Here is a 22,081-nt window from a genome sequence, read left to right as displayed (position 1 = left end):
AAATCTGTGTCTGTATGTGGGTTGGGGCGAGGGGCAGATGTGAAGATTTTTTTTTTTCTTCAGAAATGCAAAGCACCAGAACGAGGTTTAGGTAAAAACCACAGCGACTGAGTACAGGTTTTCTTCTGAAGAAAACACTGCTCAGAGCAACGAGTTTCAACTGGCTACCTAAACTGTTGGCATCACGTGAAAAGGTGGTATGTGGGGTAAAAAGAAGCAAAAACGCATCTTCCTTCATTACGCGTCTCTCGGATCAACAGCTGTTCTCCCACTAGGGTGGCTCTTTTTTCCCTTATTTGGACTTCACTGTCAAAAGAAAGACACCACACCCTTCGTTATGTAGCCCTCACTGAGTAGCTATGCCACGTCCCAGGTCTCCTGTCTTCAGGGCTGCATTTAATTCGGTACTATTTCCTTTTTTTCTTTTGACTCAGGGTTCCTGGGTGGGGCCACGAAAACTCTGAAGATGTCTGAAAACAATACAAACTTGCAGTCTGAATGTTTTAAAAGTACATTTTTTGAAAAGTTGAAGGCCGTTAAGAGGCGAAATGGCTTTGGGGGGCACTCTCAGTTCAGCGGAGAGGAGACCTGTCCGCGTTCGCTCGGCCACAAGCGCAGAGCCCAGTCCTCAGGGGCTGCGCGCGTAGGCCTTTCGGGCTGCGGCAGACGCCCCCTGCCCCGGCCGCACCCGCCGCCGCGCGCGGAGAACGAGCCCGTCTCCACGCAAGGAACCCCAAGCTTCCCTTAAATTTCCATGCAGCCCGCCCAGACACGTCCCGACTGAAGGAGCACAGTCCAAAGGGAACGTCAGTCCCAACTGGAGTGGTAGCGGGGTTGGCGGGAGGCGCGGCGGGTGCAGCGCTGGGAGTCGGGAGCCGACGGCCAGGTCCGCGAGGTCCGAAGGGCCGGCGCTCAGGGCCGCGCGGCACACACCCTGCTTGACCCGCCCCTCCCCGTGTGGAGCGGGCGACACCCGGCCTGCCGCGGCGCCCTCTGCCTCCTCCGCACGCCTCCCCTTTAAGCGCGAGGCGCAGTTGGATTTGTGTCGGCCGAGGCAAGGCGCGACTCCCCTTTATGGCGGAGTCGGCAGCTGCGGCTCTGACAGCCGCCGCGGCCGGGCGAGCGGAGCAGGAGGCCGAGGCTCGGGAAGCCGGCCGCCGTCACCGCCGCGGGGCCGGGGAGGGGAGCGCGGCGGGCGCCGCGGCGGGGGCGGAGGAGTGGGCGGGCCCGGGCGGGCTGGGGGCGGGGAGGAGGGGGAAGGCGGGGAGCCGGGTCGCCAGCGCTCGGGTCCGCCTCTGACTGCGGCGCGGCGGGGCGATGTGTGATTACCATGGCGAGGAGTCTCTGTCCGGGGGCCTGGCTAAGGAAACCCTATTACCTCCAGGTAGGCCGGCGACGAGCCCGCCGGGCGCCCTCCCTTGCCGCGCGGGACTCTCCCGCCTCCCCCTTCCCTCCCTGGGTCGGCGCCCTCCCGAAACCCGCTGCCCCCTGCCGTCCGGCACCTGGCGGCGCGCCCTCCCCTGCCGCCCCGGCGCCGCAGACCCCACGGCGGCGCTGCCCGCGCCCACCACGGCTGCCCCGGCGCCTCTCGCGCCCTGGCCGCCGGGCTGCGGGGCCCGGGTCTCTCCGCCCGGGCTCGCGGTGGCGCCCCTAGCATCCCGAGAGCCCCAAGACGTGACCTGGGTGCGATCCCACGCCCCTAGTAGTTGAGGCTCGGCAGCCTGGGCTCGGGACCTGCGCCGGCTGCTCCCTGCTCTGGCGCTCTCCTCCTCCTCCCCTGTGGGCCCCGCAGGTTGGCTTTTCACGACTCTGTGTGTTCGGTCGGTGGTAGGAAAGGTGGTGTGTCATTCCACCATATTTTAGAAAATTATGGCAATTTGTCACATCAGTGTTACCCCAAATCCCCGAGAAGCGACGTGTGCCTAGTGCTGAGCCCTTGTTTCGCTCTTTCCATCACACTCGTGATTTAAATAGGACGTAGGACTCAAAAAGCCCGAGAGGCGGATGGGTGTTTGCTTTCTAAAAGGAAAGGGGACCGTGTCTGGTGCCGATCTCAAATACCCCAGCAATGCAAACGTAATTCTCAGTCATGTCATGTGTACCGTTCGCGTGTTAATCTTTCATGATTTCCCGTTCCGCCCTCTGTGCCGCTGCCAGTCTGTGTCTTCGAACCCTACTACTGCCTTCATGTACTGTTGGTCACCAGGGGGACCTAGTAGACACCGTGAGTAGCTGAGCGCAAATCCATCACCCCAGTGGAAAAACAACTACAAATCAATGCCTCGCGTGGGTCAGCAGTGCTGTCTGCCGTCAGAGGACAGTACTCCTTGTACCAATTACATTAAAAGGCTGAAGGTATTGATACGGTATTTGGGGATGGGAATTCATGCTCAACTAGCGCTTTTATAAATTATTTTAAAAGTTGAGAAGAAGCCATCATGGAGCAAATAAATCTTTCATTCTTGTTTGGAAATTGGATATGTAAATGGTTACCCTGCAGTGAACGACGTACTGCAGATTGGAAGCATTTTTTGACAACCCATGATATAAAGAGTATAGGCGTAAAGTTGAACACCCTGAGTCCTTGCAGCGGCTCCAATTGTTACTCAATTGTGCTTGAGTAACAGTAGAGTAACTCTTTGTAACCCTTTACGTGAACAACAAAAAATCTTTCCAGACGCTTTCCCCAAAATAAGTTTGTTGGGATATTTAAAATGTGTTTTGCTAAAACGAGGTATTTTAATTTTTTAGATTTTGTGGCAGACTTTATTTTAGACTTTGATTAGTTTGTCTCTAAATGTTCTCCGTAAATGCGGCCATGACATGTTTTGGCACCATAGCTCAAGAGCTTTCAGATTGGCTGAATTAAGATTAGTTTTACAAATAGTTATGCTTCCATTAATGGCAAACATTTGGCAGTTCTGCCTTTCTGAATGTGCACATCATTATCTATTACTAAATTAAGGTAGACTTGGGTTTTAACCATTTCAAAAGGATTTGGGAGCATAGTGATATTTTAGTAGGCTACTTCTATATAAAATAATGATTAAATAGAAACATTATTAATCCTAGTATTATATTTGAGATAAATAAACTTAAAACTTGGGAACCCAGGGGACTGGTGTCTTAATGTCTTGGTATTAGTATTTATTCTCTTTATGAATTTTCTTGTTAGTTGTCCCTCGCTATACTATTTCAATTTAACCAGTTAAAAAAAAACAACATTACTTAAGTGTCACCTTTTTCTATTCCCTATTGTCTAAATGCCTCACCTTTTGCTTTTTAGATTCCTCTACTACTAGGTTCTTCAACCTTGAAATCGTTTTGGGCAAAGTCAAAATATTTCCATCTGAGACTGTTATACAGCTACTCAAGTTTCTCAGCCACTGAAGATTGAATTAATATATACAGTACTCCCTTTCCTCTTTTATTGTTTTATTTTTCCTGAGACTAAAATCATGTTCTTTTAGGAACAGCATGAGGCCTGAGAACAGAGCTGAGCTTTGTTCGTTTGTGCCTTTGTCTCATCATGACCTTGAAAAAGTTTCCTAACTTTTTAGTTCCATAGTTTCCGTATCATAAAGTGGAGATTATAGTTATTAACTGAGTACATCACATGAGTATAGTGAGGACAAGCTAGATGAAGTAAATCTGTTTCGTGACATTTTTACTGCACTTTAAATAGAAAAGTATGTGAATGTAAATGGTGAGTACATATAGGTAAATATGTTGAATTCCTTCATCCAAAGATTTCTGGCTTTCTCCCCTCCATTTTATTTATTGAGCATTTATTGATATTGACTCAGGTGCGCAATGACTTATATCGACTAAGTCATTTACTTAATATTTGTTGGAGGCCTGTCACATGCCAGAAACTTTGTGAGGTGGTAGCAATTCTACTGGAGCTATGCAGACACCTTTTGATCCTCATGGAGCTTAAAGTCTAGTTAGAGAGACAAACATTAAATAATCTCAAAAATGTATAATGACAACAGTAAGTGCTCTGAAGGAAAAGGGAAGAAGCAAAAGACTACCTGAGAGGAAGAGAACAGTTTCTTGCTCTTTAAAACTATTTTACTATGGAAATTTTTATACATACATAAGGCAGAAAAGAATAATGAACTCTCACCTACCTATCACCTGCCCTCAACAATTACTAGTAGTTTGTTCCATTTCTCCCCCCATTGTCCTCCTTCTGACTAAAGTGGGGGTTTTTTGGATTTTAAAAAAATTTTTTAATTCTAGTATAGTTAACATACAGTGTTTTATTAGTTTCAGGTGTACAATATAGTGATACAACAATTCCATACATCATGATAAGTGTACTCTTAATCCCTATCACCTATTTTACCCATCCCCCCACCTGCCTCCTCTCTGGTAACCATCAGTTTGTTCTCTATAGTCCTGAGTCTGGTTTTTGGATGGTCTCTTTTTTCTTTTGTTCATTTGTTTTGTTTCTTAAATTCCACATATGGAATTTGTTTTTCTCTGACCAACTTATTTCACTTAGTGTTATACTCTCTAGTTGGTTGCAACAACATCTATGTTGTTGCAAATGGCAAGATGTCATCCTTTTTATGGCTGACTAATACTCCATTTTATCTATCTATCTATCTATCTATCTATCTATCTATCTATCTATCTATACCACTTCTTTATCCATTCATCTATCGATGGACGGATGGGCTTCTTCCATATTTTAGCTATTGTAAATAATGTTGCAGTAAACATGAGGGTGTGCGTATCTTTTTGAATTAGTGTTTTCATATTCTTTGGATAAATTACCCAGGAGTGAAATTACTAAATGATAGAGTTATTCTACTTTTAATTTTTTTATTTAATAAAGTTTTATTTTTCAAAATGTACATTTGGTGGGATCTGTTCATGCATCTTCACCAGCAGCTGGGGCATCTCCACCCTTGGTATTTTTTTGTGTAAATTACTTGAGGTCTGTGCTTTGAAACCAGTTTAATAAGTCCTTTACTAAGGAGCTCCTGAAGGGCTGCCCTGGCTAGGAACCGCAAATCTTCAGTCTCTCAGAGACAACAGGGGGGTTATAAGCTTTTAGCCGAGAACTTCCTTACAGAGTTTGTCATATGTCACTTTGTCAAACAAGACCAGGTTATTGAGCTTGCGCTGAACTTTGCCCTTGGATCACTTCTTTTTCGTCTTACCCGCAGGTTTGTTCACTGGGTCTTTCTCTTTCTTGGTTGACCTTCTGGCATCTTTCTTCTTGTCGTCCTTGGGTGACATTGCAAAGCTCAGAGAACAGCGGCCACCCCTGCAGCTTCTCTCAAAGACCAAAAGCTATTTTTTTTTTGGAACCTCCATACTGGCTTCCCAGAGTGGATGCACCAGTTTGCATTCCCACCAACAGTGCAAGAGGGTTCCTTTTTCTCTACACCCTTACCAACACTTGTTGCTTGTTGAGTTTTCGATTTTAACCATTCTGACAGATGTGAGGTGATATCACATTGTGGTTTTGAGTTGCATTTTCCTGATGATGACTGACGTTGAGCATCTTTCAATATGTCTGTTGGCCATCTGTATGTCTTCTTTGGAGAATGTCTGTTCACGTCTTTTGCCCATTTTTAAATTGGATTATTTGTTTTTTGGGTGTTGAGTTTTATAAGTTCTTTATTATTTTGAATACTAACCTTATATCAAATATGTCATTTGCAAATACTTTCTCACATTTAGTAGGTTGCCTTTTAGCTTTGTGGATTGGTTCCTTTGCTTTGCAGAAGTTTTTATTTTGATATAGTCCCAATAGTTTATTTTTGCTTTTGTTTCCCTTGCCTCAGGAGACATATCTAGAAAAATGTTGCTGGAGCTGATGTCAGAGAAATTACTGCCTGTGCTGTCTTCTAGGATTTTTATGGCTTTAGGTCTCACATTTAGGTCCTTAATCTATTTTAAATTTATTTTTGTGTATGGTATAAGAAAGTGGTCCGGTTTCATTCTTTTGCATGTTGGTGTCCACTTTTCCCAGAACCATTTGTTGAAGAGACTGTCTTTTTCCTATTGCCTCCTTTGTCGAAGATTAATTGATCGTATCATCGTGGGTTTATTTCTGAGCTCTGTGTTCTGTTTCCTTGATTTTTGTGTCTATTTTTGTGCCAGTACCATACTGTTTTGATTACTACAGCTTTGTAGTGTATCTTGAAATCTGAGACTGTGATGCTTCCAGTTTTGTTCTTTTTCAAGATTGCTTTGGTTATTCAGGGTTTTTTGTGGCTCCGTACACATTTTAAGATTGTTTGTTCTAGTTCTGTGAAAAATGCTGTTGTTATTTTGTTAGGGATTGTATTAAATCTGTAAATTGCTTTGGGTAGTATGGACATTTTAATAATATTTGTTCTTCCAACCAACTGAAGTATTTTGAAACAAATCTCAGATATCACATCATTCCATCCAAATACCTTATTATGCATTTCTAACAGATAAGTATATTTTTAGACATAATCACAATACAATTATCATACCTAACAAATTTGATAACAATTCATTATTTTTCTCTGCCCTCCTTCTGGATATGCATTACCCTTAAAAGACTGACTAGGTTTGCTATGGAGTGGGCTTACTGTGATGCGAGAGGGTCTCTCGGCCAAAACAAAACAAAAAACTACCCCCTCACCAGCTTGTTCATGCTGGAAAGTGTTCATTTAGGGAAACTAATTCTCATATTGTGTTGGGAGAATGTCTTAGAAAATAAATGGCTGGTTTAAGTAACATTTTCATGTAAATGTATTGTTTTATTTCGAATGAGGATACATCAGTTAACAGGTGTAAAAGATCTTGCTTTGTTTTGGGGATAGGGGGCGGAGTAAAGAGTACAGAAGGAATTAGATCTCAAAGATGGAGGGGAGAGATGAAGGGCCCAGCAAGAGGAAAGGGAAGTTGCAGAGACCAGCTTTATATAGTTGTAATTTTATTGTTTGTCTTCCACTGGGTGAGGTCAAAAAACATTTATGTTCTGAAGTGTTCAGGCCTCAGGGCTTGCAAGTTCTTTTCCTCCTACAATTTACAGGAGGAAAAAAAAATTAAGCAGTTGACTTAATTATAAAGGACTTTAAATCCCAGTGTTTTTATTGATCCAGATAACACTGTGGTAATTGATAATACTTCTAGATAACTATAACATTATGCAATTAATGATATATTTTCAGCTATAATATGGATTGAATAGGCATTTATGGGCTAATGTGGGGGCCTAATCACTGTTTATTTATTTATTTTTTTTAAAGATTTTATTTATTTATCCGACAGAGAGACAGTCAGCGAGAGAGGGAACACAAGCAGGGGGAGTGGGAGAGGAAGAAGCAGGCTCATAACGGAGGAGCCCGATGTGGGCTCGATCCCATAACGCCGGGATCACGCCCTGAGCTGAAGGCAGAGGTTCAACCGCTGTGCCACCCAGGCGCCCCCCTAATCACTGTTTAAAGCTTTGTTTATATAGCAAAAGAGATTCTATGGCTTGTGAAGAAGAACTGTGTGGTATATCCACATAGTAGAATATTATTCAGCAAAAAAGAGGAATGAAGAACTGATATATACAATAACATGGATGAACCTTGAAAATATTAAATACATGAAAGAAGCCAGCCCTAAAACACCACGTATTATATAGTTCCATTTATGTGAAATGTCCAGAAAAGGCAAATCTATAAAGATAGAAAATGGATTAGTTGTTGCCTCGGGCTGGGAGGGTTGGGGGAAATGGGTATGAGGTTTATTTTGGGGGTAATGGAAATGTTCTAAAACTGAGACTGGTGATGGTTGCACTCTACGAATATACTAAGAACCATCGAATTGTATACTTTAAATGAATAAAATGTATGGTTTGTGAATCATCTCAATAAAGCTGTGAAAAAACAAAGAAAAGAAAAGGAACTGAGTTTATCTCATTGATGTGGTCCTTTTCTCTGCCTCTTGTTGCTGATTGCACCAGTGCCAGCTTTTTGATGCAGGGAGTACCTCTTCCAGAGAAGCCCTGCAGATGTACTGTTTGTCTGTGGGGCCTCTCTGTCGGCCAGGAGCGTTTGCGACCTGCAGACATTTAGCAGAGCAACAAGCTTCCCATGGCAAGGCATCATTCTCAGAGCATACCAGCTTAGAGTTCCATGCTTTCCAGCCAGTTTGTTGAAACCTTACCTTAGAAATAGTACTTCCTGGGCTGGCTAACTGTTGTGGCACATTGAACAGAGTAGAGTCCTGCATCAGAGGTCGGAAACTGTGGGTGTATTAACCAGTTCAGACCATTTTCAGGCAGTGTTTATCTTCCACACACCATTATGATGATACTACTTGTGGCCTGCGGGGTGTAGCGACTCAGAATGACGTCTGCATCTATCTGTTTTTAGCAGTGTGTTTTCTACAAATTAGGATCTACTTTGTTTAGGGTTTACTCAAGTCTGAGTGGGACTGATAACACAGCCCTATAATTCCTTCGTTTTAGTTTAGAATACCTTCTTCCTTCTCACTATCATTAAGTCCTGGAAGAATGAAAGTGAAGACAATTTAGAGCAATTCTCTATATTTAGATGATACACATTTTCCATTCTAGTCATTCTGTCTGCATGCCCTATTGCATTGAAAAACCTGCTGCAATTCTAATGGAATTTGAAGTTTGAGATATGTGGGTACTTCTAAAGGTTTTTAAACCCTTTAGATTGCAAAAGTTATCTATTTCTTGAGGCATCTTCTTAAAAATGACTAACGGTTTATGTGTTCAGTAGGGCTGTCATGAAGGAAGGGATAGCTAGCATGTTCTAATTAGGGTGTGGGTACTTGTTTAACATTTCTGAGACCAGGCTCTTTGGCTTATATTAGTACTGTTTTTCAAACATGACTGCTGTAGATGGTTTGGTTATGACTTAGTGTGGCTATTTTGTGGGATTTAGTGCCAGATGGGCTTACTGATCTAGATTAACTGGTAGTAAGTGATGATGTTGACAAGTACGGTACTAAGAGTATTATGGCTTCTTGCCCATTTTCAGCCTCCAGGTTTATTTTCGATCTAAAGATAATTAGAGCAGGTGGTGGTTCCCTGTTCCCCAAAGGCTAGAGGTGGTGTGCTTCTCATCATGTTTGTCAGACCTGCTGTTCGGAGCTAAATTTTTGCCTTTGCCTGAAACTAAATCTCTAAAACTATGATTAGCTTCCTAAGACCGGTCAGTATATTGAGAGCATATGCATCCCATAATACCTTAAATTCAAGCATAAAATTATAATGTAGCCATTTATATTACTATTAATTGCTTTTTACCTCTGTTAGAAACTCAAAGGAACGATTAATTCTCAGACAGACTGCATCCTCACCACACTTCCGGGTTGTAGCAGCCAGTAACAGTGTTGGTTTCTTCATCATCATCTTTCCAGTGCCGCCCGGTTTTTCATTTTGATGAATTATAGAGTTGTTTTGTATTCTCTGTAGAAGCTTGCTCTTTCTTTCTTTCTCTCCCTTTCTTCCTTTCTTTCTCTTTCTTTCTTTCTTTCTTTCTTTCTTTCTTTCTTTCTTTCTTTCTTTCTCTTCCTTCCTAACTTCCTTCCTTCCTTCCTTCCTTCCTTCCTTCCTTCCTTCCTTCCTTCCTTCCTTCCTTCCTTTTGCAGTTAGGTATATTTTCATTTTTTTTTAAAGATTTATTTGTTTATTTATTTATTAGAGAGAGAGCAAGCGTGCGTGCAGTGAGAGGGGGTGCAGAGGGAGAGGGAGAGAGAGTCCCAAGCAGACTCTGTGCTGAGTGTAGAGCCCGACATGGGGCTGGATCTCATGACCCTGAGATCATGGCCTATAGCTGAAACCAAGAGTCAGGCGCTCAATGGAGTGCTACCCAGGTGCCCCAGTGTTTTAATTTCTTTTAAGTTGCTTTACAACAGTACTGTACCGGGGCGCCTGGGTGGTGCAGTCGTTAAGTGTCTGCCTTCGGCCCAGGGCGTGATCCCAGAGTCCTGGGATCAAGCCCCACATCAGGCTTCTCCACTGGGAGCCTGCTTCTTCCTCTCCTACTCCCCCTGCTTGTGTTCCCTCTCTCGCTGGCTGTCTCTCTCTCTGTCAAATAAATAAATAAAATCTTAAAAAAAAAAAACAGTACTGTACCATTCTGTTAAATACTGTTGAAAAGCTAAATATCTCACATTTTAAACATATTTCTAGACATTCAAGTATTTTGTGAATAATTTTTAAAAAATTTTAATCTACAAAGTATATTAATTTAGAAAAACTAAGATATTGTAATGTGAACATATTTGGAAAAAACCCCAAAATATTAGTGGGTGAATTTTTCTTTAGGTAAGTAATTCTTGGGGCTCCTGGGTGGCACAGTTGCTAAGCGTCTGCCTTCGGCTCAGGGCGTGATCCCGGCGTTCTGGGATCGAGCCCCATATCAGGCTCTTCTGCTGGGTGCCTGCTTCTTCCTCTCCCATTCCCCCTGCTTGTGTTCCCTCTCTCGCTGGCTGTCTCTGTCTCTGTCAAATAAATAAATAAAATCTTTAGAAAAAAAAAGAAGTAATTCTTTTTGGGGGGGAGTTGACTGAATATTTCATGAAATTAAATAGTTATCTTTTTTAGATGTGATCCTGGAATCATGGTGATTTTTTTTCTTTTGTTTTGTTTTTTTATTGTGACTCCAAACATACAACGTAAAATTCATGATCTTACCATTTTCAAGTCTATGGTACATTAGTGTTAATATATGCACATTGTTGGGTTGCCTGGGTGGCTCAGTCGGTTAAGCGTCTGCCTTTGGCTCAGGTCATGATCCCAGGGTCCTGGGACTGAGCCCCACATCGGGCTCCCTGCTCAGCGGGGAGTCTGCTTGTCCCACTCCTCCCCAGCTCGTGCTCTCTGTTGCTATCTCTGTCTCTCTCTCGAAGAAATTAAAAAAAAATCTTTAATATATATATGTATGCACATTGTTGGCAACAGCTCTCTGGAACTTTTTCATCTTGCAAAACTGAAACTCTGTATTTATTAAACAACAGCTCAGCTCCCCATTTCCCCCTCCCTGCCAGCTTGGTAACCACATTCTACTTTCTGTTTCTATGAGTTTGACTTCTTTAGGTACCTCATATAAGTAGAATCATGCAGTTTTGTTTTTTTGTGACTGACTTACTTCACTTAGCATAATGCCCTCAAGATTCATCCATCTTGTACCATATGACAAGATTTCCTTCTTTCTAAAGGCTGAATAGTATTCTACTGTATGTGGATACCATGCTTTCTTTATCCATTCATCCATCACTGGACATTTAGGTTGCTTCCACCTCTTGGCTGTTGTGGCTAATGCTGCAGTGAACATGGGAATCCTAATATCTCTTTGAGATCCTGCTTGCAATGATTTTGGATATATACCCAAAAGCGAGATTGCTAAGTCATTGGGTAATTCTATTTTTAATTTTTTGAGGAGATGCCATACTGTTTTACCATTTACATGCCCACCAGCAGGGCACAAGGGCTCTATCTCCTTGCCAGCACTTGTTCTTTTCTGGGTTTTTTGTTTGTTTGTTTGTTTGTTTTTTGATAATGGCCATACTAATAGGTGTGAGGTGGTATCTCACTGTGTGTGTATTTTTTTTTTAAGATTTTATTTATTTGAGAGAGAGAGGGAGGGAGAGCACAGGAGAAGCAGATTCTCTGCTGAGTAGAGAGCTGCCCCAGGACCCTGAGGTTATGACCTGAGCTGAAGACAGATGCTTAACCAACTGAGGCCACCCAGGCGCCCCGCTCACTGTGGTTTTGATTTGTATTTCCCTGATGATGAGTGATGTTGAACATCTTTTTATGTGTTTTTTGGCCATTTTCTTGTCTTCTTTGGAAAACATTCCTTCTTGATTGTTGTTTCAGATTGATGTTTTTTCAATAGGGTTATGGGTTATTATAAACAGAGTTCCCCTTTCTGTCCTAAGAACTGGGTAATCATGTTTGAGGATATTCTTGCAAGAGAGATTTATAACATCCTTCTGAATTAATTACCGCACCCATTTCAGACATGCATGGTGTCAGAGTCACAGACTTATAGATCCTAGAGCTGGCACCACAAGTTTTACTGCCTGACCCCTATTGCTTGAAAAGTAGAGCTTCTAGTTTATATTAAATTTAAAATCTTGATCAACATGCCAACCTCTGTACCATTGATTAGATCTAGCTTTTGAATAAAAAGTGATAAAGGACTTTTTTGAGATAAAGGGGAAATTTGAAAATGGATTACATCGGATGGTATAATTGTATTATTGTTGAGTTATTTAGTAGAGTCTCATTATTTAAACGGTATAAACTGAAATGTTTTGGGTAAAAAAATGCCACAATGTCTATAATTTACTTACAGATAGTTCAGGAAAATTGTTTGTATATCCGTTTATAAAGTACAGGGTGTCTTAACTCAGCACTATTGACATTTCGGGCTGGGTAAATTCCTTGTCGTGTGGGGCTCTGTTTGTAGGATGTTTAGCGGCATCCCTGGCCTCTAACCACTAGATACCAGTAACACCCCCCAATAGTGACAATCAGAATGTCTCTAGACATTGCCAAATGTTCTCTGGGAGACACAGTTGTTCCTAGTTGAGGACCACCGATACAGAGAAGAGGGAAGTAAGAGAGGTAGAGATATTTATGTATGTTTAGAGAGAATGAGCAAGCAAGCAAGCAAATAGAGGACAATGTCAGCTATTGATGAATATAGGTATAAGGGTATTTTTTAATACTATTCTTTTAAATTCTCTACAGATTTAAAGATTTTCAAAATAAAAGTTTGGGGAAAAATAAATTAGACTGGATTTCGTAATGACTGAGTATTATTGGAAAATGTGTGAATTCTGTCCAAAGTTACATTAAGGGTCAAGAAAATGAGATTTGATAGAGCACATCTGAAGTCAGTAATTAATGAAAGTGTGTTAGTTTTCCAGTAGTCCTGGAACACATTACCACAAATTTAGCAGCTTACACCAACACCCATTTGTGCCCTTATCTCACAGTTCTGTAGGTTAGAAGTCTGGGCACAATTTGGCCTGGCTCGTTCTCTGTCCCAGGTTTCAAAGGTTGAAAATCAAAGTGTCACTGGGGTTGAGTTTCTTTCTGGAGCTCTGGGGATGAATTGGCTTCTGGGCTCTTTCAGGTTGCTGCCAGAACTCAGTTCCATACTGTTGTAGGACTGAGGTGTCCATTTCCTTGCTGACTGCTGGCTGGGGTTTTTCTCAGCTTCTAGGGGCCGCCTGCACTCTTTGGTCTGTGGCTCCCTTTCTCCATCGTCAAAGCCTGCAAGAGTGGTAGAGCCTCTGCATGCTTCACATCTCTCTGATTTCCTCTCTGCCCCATGCTCTGGCTCTTCTCCCTTTCTCTTCTGCTTTTAAGGGCTCGTGCGATTACACTGGGTACACCCAGATAACCCAGGATATTTACTTTAAAGTCAGTTGATTAGTAACCTTAGTTCCAGCCGCAAAGTCCCTTTATTGCAGTACCTAGGTTAGTGTTTGATTCAATAACCAGGGGGTGGGAATCTTGGGAGACATCTTTAGAATTCTGCCTACCACAAAAAGAATACAACTGAATTCTGACAATTAAAAAAGTCAATTATTTCCTAAAATATTTTATTTGTGTCTTTCCCATTACTATTAGGTTTAAAGATGTTGTCGTAGAATAGATTTTATAAGAGAGTTATATTTTTTTAAGTTTATATATTTTTTTAGTAATCTCTACACCCAACGTGGGACTTGAACTCCTGACACCAAGGTCACGAGTTGCATACTCCTCTGGCTGAGCCAGCCAGGCATCCCGAGAGATTTGTATTTATCACTCCAACAATTACTATGGGAGGAATCATGGATATTTATTTAGAAGAAAATGCAAATCGCTGCTGAACGTCACATGCAAGAATATTTGTTTTTACAACAGATCCTATTCTTAAAACTTTTGTACCCTTATACAATGAAAGTAAGAGCACAAAAATTTCACTTCATGAACTCTAAGAAAACTTTCTTAAAGTGTAACTTACTTCTCTTTATTACTATAATTAATTAGAATTGTTCTTTACCCCTTAAAGAAGACAACGCTTGGTTTTGTTTTTAATGGGCCAGCTGACAATATTTTAGGCACACCTGATCCAGTAGAACTAAATTTGTCCCCAGAGAAGACAGGGCCTGTTTATTACCCTCGTCTTGTCCTTTTGTCCTGAGTGTATACTCAGGTTGTGCACTGTGTTACACATGTGTTTACATATATTCAAAACTATTCTGTAACCACTCTAAGACACTGAGCTCTGGGAGCACACATTCCTGTCTCTCTTGCGTTCCTCTTCTTTATTCTCACCCACCACCATCTTATTCCCGTCTTCATAATTGAGGCCTTTGCCACTCCCGTGCCTTCCAGTCCGCCAGCCCCCTCTGGCTTCCCTCCCTTCCCTATTCAGTCCGGATGCCATGACCTGTCATTTCAGCTGCTCTTCCTTGGCTCATTTACCACCTCCTTGTTGCCCTGACCTTCTTTCATTCTTTCCTGGTACTCCTGCCCTTTCCTTTAGTCTCTTCAGTCCTTTGCTCCCTGCTTTCCCCAGCACTCGAACCTTCTTCGGCTTCTCATTTTGTGCAGTCCCGATGGATAACTGCAGCTTTTCACATGGCTTCCACTACAACCCAAATATTAATGAGTCTCTAGTGTTGTATCACCAGCCTGAACCTCTCCCCCAGAACTTTAGATTTGCACTTCCAGCTGCTTGATATCTACTTTTAGATGGCACTTCATATTTTGTAAACATTTTTAATTTAAATTCATTTAATTAACATATAATGTATTATTGGTTTCAGAGGTACAGGCCTGTGATTCATCAGTCTTATATAACACCCAGTGCTCATTACATCACATGCTCCCAGTTACCCCATCCTCCCACCCCCTCCCCTACAGCAACCCTCAGTTTGTTTCCTATGATTAGGACTCTCTTATGGGACACTTCATATTTAACATGTCCTAACCTAAACTCCACCCCCCTCGAAACTTGCTTCTTTCCCTGTTTCAGCTAGTGATACTTTCCAGTTACTCAAGAGCATTTCCCTGATGATTAGTAATGTTGAGTACCTTTTCACGTACCCATTGGCCATCTCTCTCCTTCTGGTACCGTGATTCTCTCCTTCTGTCTCAATAGCCTCCAGAATGGACTTCCTGCCTCATTTACCCTTTTTAGCTCCATCTTCCGCGTTGCTTCTAGAGTAACCTACCCCCAAATGCACATCTGACCTAGTCTCCCTCCCTGCTAGTGAAATCCTTTAGTGGCTTTCCCACCATCTTCAGGAGACCATGCAGAGTTCTGAGCATGGCCCTTCCTTTCTGATCCCTTCCTTTCTTGCTCTTTCATTCCTGCCACCACCACCTCATGCACTGTTTGCCCTAGCAATCCTGAAAAACTTCTAGTTTACCAACAAACCATGCTCATGTGTCAGCCTATCTACCCTCTCCCACCTTTTCTCCTTTGCCCTAGAATGCCCTTCTCCCATTTCCCTGCATTCCTCTCTACCTGGTTTAGTCTCAATTTTCTACTAGTCCTTCAGGTTTCAACTCCAAGAGGAAGTGACCCTTTAGCACTCCCTCCTTAATACCCCACATACTATTAGTGTGCCACTTCCGTGCCCCGGACTGTGTGCATGAGAGCCGGCACATACTTCTCTTACAGCGTTTATGATACTGGTTGTCATCAGTGGTTTTCATAGCTTGTTTCCACCCCAGACTGGGATTTCCTTGGGAGCCAAGGTGTCAGTTGCCCTTTTCCATCCCCTGTGCCTAGCCCTAGCCTGGAGCAGATATTCAGTAAATGTTTGTTGAATGAATGAATCAGCATTAACACTGGTAGAGACAGAGTTTTATGGGGCTGTTTAGATTAATTTTAAAAGGATTTATTTTATACTTTTAATGAAGTTTTTACTTATGTGTTTATTTTGGATTTTATTTGTTTGAGAGAGAGAGCGAGAGGGAGAAAGCATGAGTGGAGGTGGGGAGGTGGAGGGAGGGGCAGAGGAAGAAGAAGCAGCAGATTCCCTGAAGAGCAGGGAGCCCGATGTGGGGCTTCATCCCAGGACCCTGAGATCATGACCTGAGCCCAAGGTACACGCTTAACTGACTGAGCCACCCAGGCACCCCTGATTTATTTATTTTAGGAAGAGAGAGCGAGTGCGCCTAAGGGGGGGAAGTCAGAGGGAGAGGGAAAGAAGCAAAGGCCACAAGCCATATGGGGTGGATCTCATGACCCCAAGATCATGACCTGAGCTGAAATCTGGAGTCGGGCACTTAACTGACTGAGCCACCCACGTGACCCTAGATTAATTCTTTATACAGAAGAACACATGTATACAATACGTAAAATAGCATAGATGAGCTTATAATGCAAATGGTAAGTCTCCCTGTCTACTTCTTTGTATCCCCAGCTTTACTCCTGAAAGGTAGCCTCTTTGAACCTCCTATCTTTTGGGATTTCCTGGTGGCTACATCTCTAACTTCTAGATCTCTGTGTCTAAAAACTCTATATATCCTAACAGGTGCTTTGTTCTCATATACTTTTTTATATCTTAAAATGTTTATTTTTGTCAGAATAGCTAGTGATTTTCTGTTTCTGGTTTACTATAAGTGTTCCCTCTCCATAAAAAATTCATTCAGAATTATTCTGATACACTTTTAATGTCTATTTTTATGTAAGTCACAATATATATGTAATAGATTAATAAAGTCATAAATTTATATGGAACATAAATAAGTAAATATACAAATGTCAGGGATTTGGACTCTAAGTTATTTCCCTGAGAGGGTTGTACAATCAAAAAGATTTGGGGTACTGCTCCAAATAATAGACTTTTATCTGTTTTTTTTTTTTTTGATTGATCAACTTTAGGTATTATCTATTGACTTTCCACTTAAAAAAATGAATGTTTAGCTTTCTAACACTACAGTCATCTCATTCTCTCTTCCAGTGTTTGATATAGTAGTTATATTATTCATTTTACTTCCTCTGCTGCTTGACTTAGTAACTTTAGATAATGACAACTCTATTTCTCATTTCATCCACTTATGACAGTTTTGTCGACCCCGCATTTTTAAAAAGGGGCATTAGAACATGTACTTCTTTTTCCATCTGTTTTTCTCACTTTCTGTCAGCGACACTTATTTTACATTGTCAAGGTTGATAACTTTCATATTTTGTCCTGTTACCAAGGACAACCAAGTCTCCATATAAGTTGAATCTAAAAGATGAAAACTATAAATAGTATCATACTGTTATGACCTGTTAATTTTTCCAGAAAGGAGTTTCCCTTATGAACCTGAGACCCATTGACTGCAACATGAAGTTACTTTCTCCTTGTCAGGAAAGCAGGTAGAATTAACAGACAAGGACAAATGCCTCTTGTTATTAAGCAGATTACTGCAAGGATTTGTCCTTTTCCAGAAGCTGCATCATATTTCTGCCAGTAGGGAAGAGAACATGTGATGTTTGCACGTTCTCTATAAAAAGTTCCTTTTTGCTTAGAAATCATGCTTGCTTGCTTTTTAATATTCTGATTAAAGAATGAAAATTCAAAGTCCAGCCTTTGGGATCTGTAATGAAGTAACAAGAGTTATAATTTGTGATTACCATAGGCCACAGTTTCTTCCCTGAGCAGTCAATATACCTTATTTTCCTGGATGGTTACCTGCTCAGCTGTAGGGAGCAGACATTTCTTCTGACATCTCCCAAACCCAAGTGAGCTGAGCTAGCTCTGGAGTGCTGGACTGTTTGAGTAATGAAAACAACTGTCATCTTTAGGGAGAGTAGTACAGATAGGAACTGGCTATCATTTCATGCCACATTTATAGAAAATAAGAGTGAAACCCTTTTGGCCAGTCTTTCTTGTAGGATCCTGAAATTTATGTCTTGCAGCCAAAGTATCAAAGTTAGTTCTGGCCTTAGATGAAGGGCATCTCTATTTATAGTATCCCCTAAAATATGATTCTGTAAATATTTAGTGCAGAGCCAATTTGTGTGCTGGGATTAGTTTCTTCTCTCTAGGGCGGGGGTAATGAACCCTGGACTCTCAAGGTTCTGTGATCAGTAACAACCAGATCCTCTTTTCTCCTACTCCATTCATTCCTTATAATCGGGGTACATATAAGCTTGCTTCATATTTGAAATGTAGATTTTTGTACCTTTTTCCCCCAGGGGGTTTCTCATTACCTTTCTTCATATTATTATTCTTTTTCTTTTTCTTCCTCCTCCTCCTCTCCTCCTCCTCTTCTTCCTCCTCTTCCTCTTCCTCCTCCTCCTCCTCCTCCTCCTCCTCCTCCTCCTCCTCCTTCAAGCGTAATATGTCTTTGTCATGGCCTCACTTCTTCTCTCCTCTCAGTTATATTTTCTATTCTGTGGAATCCCCCTTTGTACCCAAATGCTTTTCTAGACTACCGCACAGCTGTCTTCCAAGGATCTCCATCCACTCTTCTCCTGGGTTGGAATCACTGTTCCCAGGATCCTGTGTCTCCCACAGGATCCACTTCCACTGTCTTGATTTAGTCCATCATTTTCCTGGAGTGTATCCTGAAGTGAGTTCTTTAGAAAGGCTATGTGGGAAATAAACTTTCTGAGTCATGTCTAAAACTGTCTATGTTGTACTTTCATACCGATCTGTAGTTGAGCTAGGTGTAGCATTCGAGGCTGAAAATAATTTCCTTTAGAAAATGTGAAGACGTGGCTCCATTGTCTTCTAACATCCTCTATTGCTTGACAAGAAGCAATTTGTCAGTCCTTTCTGGGTGACCTGTGTTCCCTATTCAGTGTCTCCTTTATATACTTGTTTAGGAATTCTATGAGAAGATGTATAGATGTGGGTCTTTTATCAGTCAGTTGTATTGACCACTCACTGAGCCCTTTCAATCTTAAGACTTGGGTCTTTCTTCAGCTCTGGGGAATTCTGTTATTTCTTAAATAGTTTTCCCCTCTCTTTTTTTCTGTTCTTGGATTGACTTTTTATGTCTCTTATGGTCTCTCTATTATTTCCATATTTTTATCCATATGCTCTCATTCTGTGCTTCTCAGTTTTGTTTTCCAGATCATCTGTTGATTTACTTTCCTTTTCTAATCACTCTTTAAATTCTAAGAAAAATTTAAAGAGTTCTTGCAAGTTCTTTGTTCCTTTTTTGTGGTTTCCTATTCCTATTTTATATGGGTGCAATACCCTCTTGAATCTTTTGATTATAGTTGTTGTTGTTGTTGTTTTTTAATGTTGTCTTATGTCGCTTAATTGTATTTGTTCTCCTCAGGGTTCTTTTTTCTATTATTTTTTCTATGTTTTTCTTAGTTGTTTCTCATGCTGCTTTTTTCCCCATGTGCCTGGTAATCCCTGGTTGTCTGTTCATATTTTAGAAAGAAGGACCGAGGAACTGGTATGGATTTTCTATGCCATTTTAAAAGTTGGTCTCTTTTCCCCCTAGACTTATCACCTATGTGGATGGCTGACTGAGCCCTCTGTGTAGAGCCAGATGCCTTGGCTGGCCTGCTTGCTCTAGGCCTGTGCTCGGACTCTGCCTTTGTGCTAGAGGAGTGCTCTACTGTGGGCAGGTTGTACTCCCACTAGATGGCTTGGCTTTCCCCAGGTCATTTGTTCTTTCAGCTCTCTGGCTTTTGGACGGAGGGTTAATGCCAGGCCACCTGTGATCTGTGTGGGGGTGGGGGAAGCAGATGGGGATGCCAACCAGCACAGTTCCAAGTACAGACCTTCAATTATTCCCACTGTCTTCAGCCCCCCCTTTTCCCTTCTCTCCTCCCTTGTACCTGCTGGACTGGAGCCCAGAGCCATCAGGTGTCCCTGGGCGGATTGGCTGTCTAGATTCCTTTTAGCATTCCAACAAGCATTTTGGCTTCCAGCTCCTCTTAGCTTGCCTTGTGTCTGTGGCTTTCTCTGCCTGTCTCATCCATCAACACAATTCTGTCTGCTTTTTGAATTCTAGAAATTTGTTGTATCCTTCATCCACTGGTGAACCCCTTAACTTCTCTTTCCTTTTGCTATTATAGGTTTATTGCATCTTTTGCCTCCCTTATTTGAGTGTGGTTTCGTAAGCTATAGGTAGTAAACACACATCCTCAACCTACCATCTTGAAATTAAAGTCCCGATATGAATTTTAAACTATATCTCTTATGAATATTTACCTAACCTGTTTATTTCATGGCTGCAGTATCTATTTGAGCATTGCGTAATTTATAAATTATTTCAGTAAAGTAAAGCAAGAGAATTAGAGTAAATAATTTCAAAGGGGTAAAGATCTAATGGCACAATTTTTCAGAAAATCTTGTATAATAGCAATAGTTTATTTTAGTAAAAAAAGAGAGAAAACTGCTCAGTTAAAGATTAGAGTCTTAAAATTAACGTCAGTTTTGTGCCTGGTTTCTATAGGCTATTGTCAACAAGTATATTACCTGCTCTGTATCAGGTAAGCGCTGAACTTGGAGCAGTGACTTGAGAGATCTCTGCTCTCGTAGAATTCACATGTTGCTTTGGGGAGTTTTGGGAGTTGTTTTGGTACCGATGGATAGGTAATAAATGAACTTTAAAAATAAGCAACAAAAACATTGGGCAGCTATGTGCACAATGCAAATAATTAAAATAGGTGACCTGCTAATGAGTGTCAGGACATCTATTTGGCCAGCTGGTTGGCGAACCGCGAGGGGATGACTAAAGAGCAGGGGACAGCCAGGCAAAAACTGGGATCTTGGCATTACCATCAGATAACATATCCTTTCCACCTTACTCAGTGCTTCCTACCCTTTGGTTTTAATTGTACTTCTGTCCTATAAAGATTTTTATATTAATGTAATGAATTGCTTAAACATTTCATAGCTTTTAAATAGCACTTGGGTGAAATAAAAGACTCATGAGATAATTTATTCCCTTAGGACAGAGGAGGGATAAACAAGCCTTTTTATCCTGTGATAGCAGAGTGGTTTGGTAAATTTAAAGGCCTTAATTATTATGCTTTAAGCAACAACTTAATTTGCTTCAGTCTGATTCTCAGCTTTTAAGTGGGGCTCTTCCTTTGATATATCATGTTGCTATTTTGGTGCTTGTCATTTTGTTCGTGCCGTTTCTCTCATCAAGAAGCATTTACTGCTCACTTCCATGGAATCCCTGTGCTGGTGTGGATCCTGTGGGCTGCAGATGCACATTTACTTGTATCTTTAAATTAGGTACACTTTTCAAGGAGTATGGGGCATAGTTAAGGAGCCAATTTGTAGATCTTTAAACTCCCCATGTACTTTTCCTAACATTGTTCTGCCTGAGAATGTGTTTATGATGGAGGTGCTGGGTCTGCTGTTCCCCTTCTCATTCACTGTTGCCCTTCTCACACTATTAAGAAAGAAAGGCATACTGCTGTATCTCAGATCTCACAAAGGTCCCCGGATGTAAAAACACCAGGGCGCCAAAGGGCAAAATTGAAAAGACCGGTGTCAGTGTGAAGGTAGTGGAAGACTGTAAGTGACACCGTCTAACGTAATGCTAGATAAAAGTTCCTTTTGCAATCCAAACAGTTTTCATTTTTTTGCTCTCACAAAACTGAGAGAATAACCTAATTGATTTGTTTGCCGGTTAACTAATATACTATTAAGTATATTTTTTGATGGTATATGACTTATCTTTTTTTTTAACGTCGTTCAAAAATTTTGAAGAATTGAGAAATCATTGCTCTAACAAGACTTCCATTTTCCTCTTCTCATTTATATGACACGGGTTTCTCACCATTTAACTTTATGAAAATTAAAAGTAGCGATAGAATTGGTGCTGATCACTATTTCATCCTGACGATAAGTAATAGTCACTGCGTGGAAATGTGAACTAACTGAAGAAGAAAAACCTCACCCATCTCTTTTTAAATTTTTAACTTTATTTTTTTATGAGTTCAGGATTATATATATTACAATATGGTATGTTACAATACCTTTGTAGCTCTATGATAAAAATAACTCAGGGACATATGGAATTCACGCTAATTTGTGTAACTGTCACAAGAAAAAAAGTGTTAAATGTATTTCTGAAATAAGTATTTTCATTTAATTTCAGAATCTCAAAACAGCATTAGATGTTGGC

At 41.3% G+C, this 22,081-nt stretch overlaps 1 protein-coding gene and 1 pseudogene across 1 annotated transcript in view; one reads left to right on the top strand and one right to left on the bottom strand.

The window, feature by feature from the left end:
* The first annotated feature begins 1,260 nt into the window (after window positions 1-1,260).
* The window catches only part of DIPK1A (divergent protein kinase domain 1A), a 104,175-nt gene continuing 83,354 nt past the window's right edge, over window positions 1,261-22,081 (top strand). The window contains exon 1 of the mRNA XM_045801777.2: window positions 1,261-1,384. Within this exon, the coding sequence (XP_045657733.1) occupies window positions 1,331-1,384 (54 nt within the window). The 5' untranslated portion in view covers window positions 1,261-1,330. The remainder of the gene's footprint in view (window positions 1,385-22,081) is intronic.
* LOC123795212 (small ribosomal subunit protein eS25 pseudogene) lies at window positions 4,883-5,253 on the bottom strand (annotated as a pseudogene).

The sequence above is a fragment of the Ursus americanus genome, chromosome 12 (assembly GCF_024610735.1).
Source record: "Ursus americanus isolate L20-20 chromosome 12, mUrsAme1.1.p, whole genome shotgun sequence".
NCBI lineage: Eukaryota > Metazoa > Chordata > Mammalia > Carnivora > Ursidae > Ursus > Ursus americanus.
Note: the sequence above shows the minus strand (reverse complement) of the source record. Positions and strands in the feature narration are given on the sequence as shown.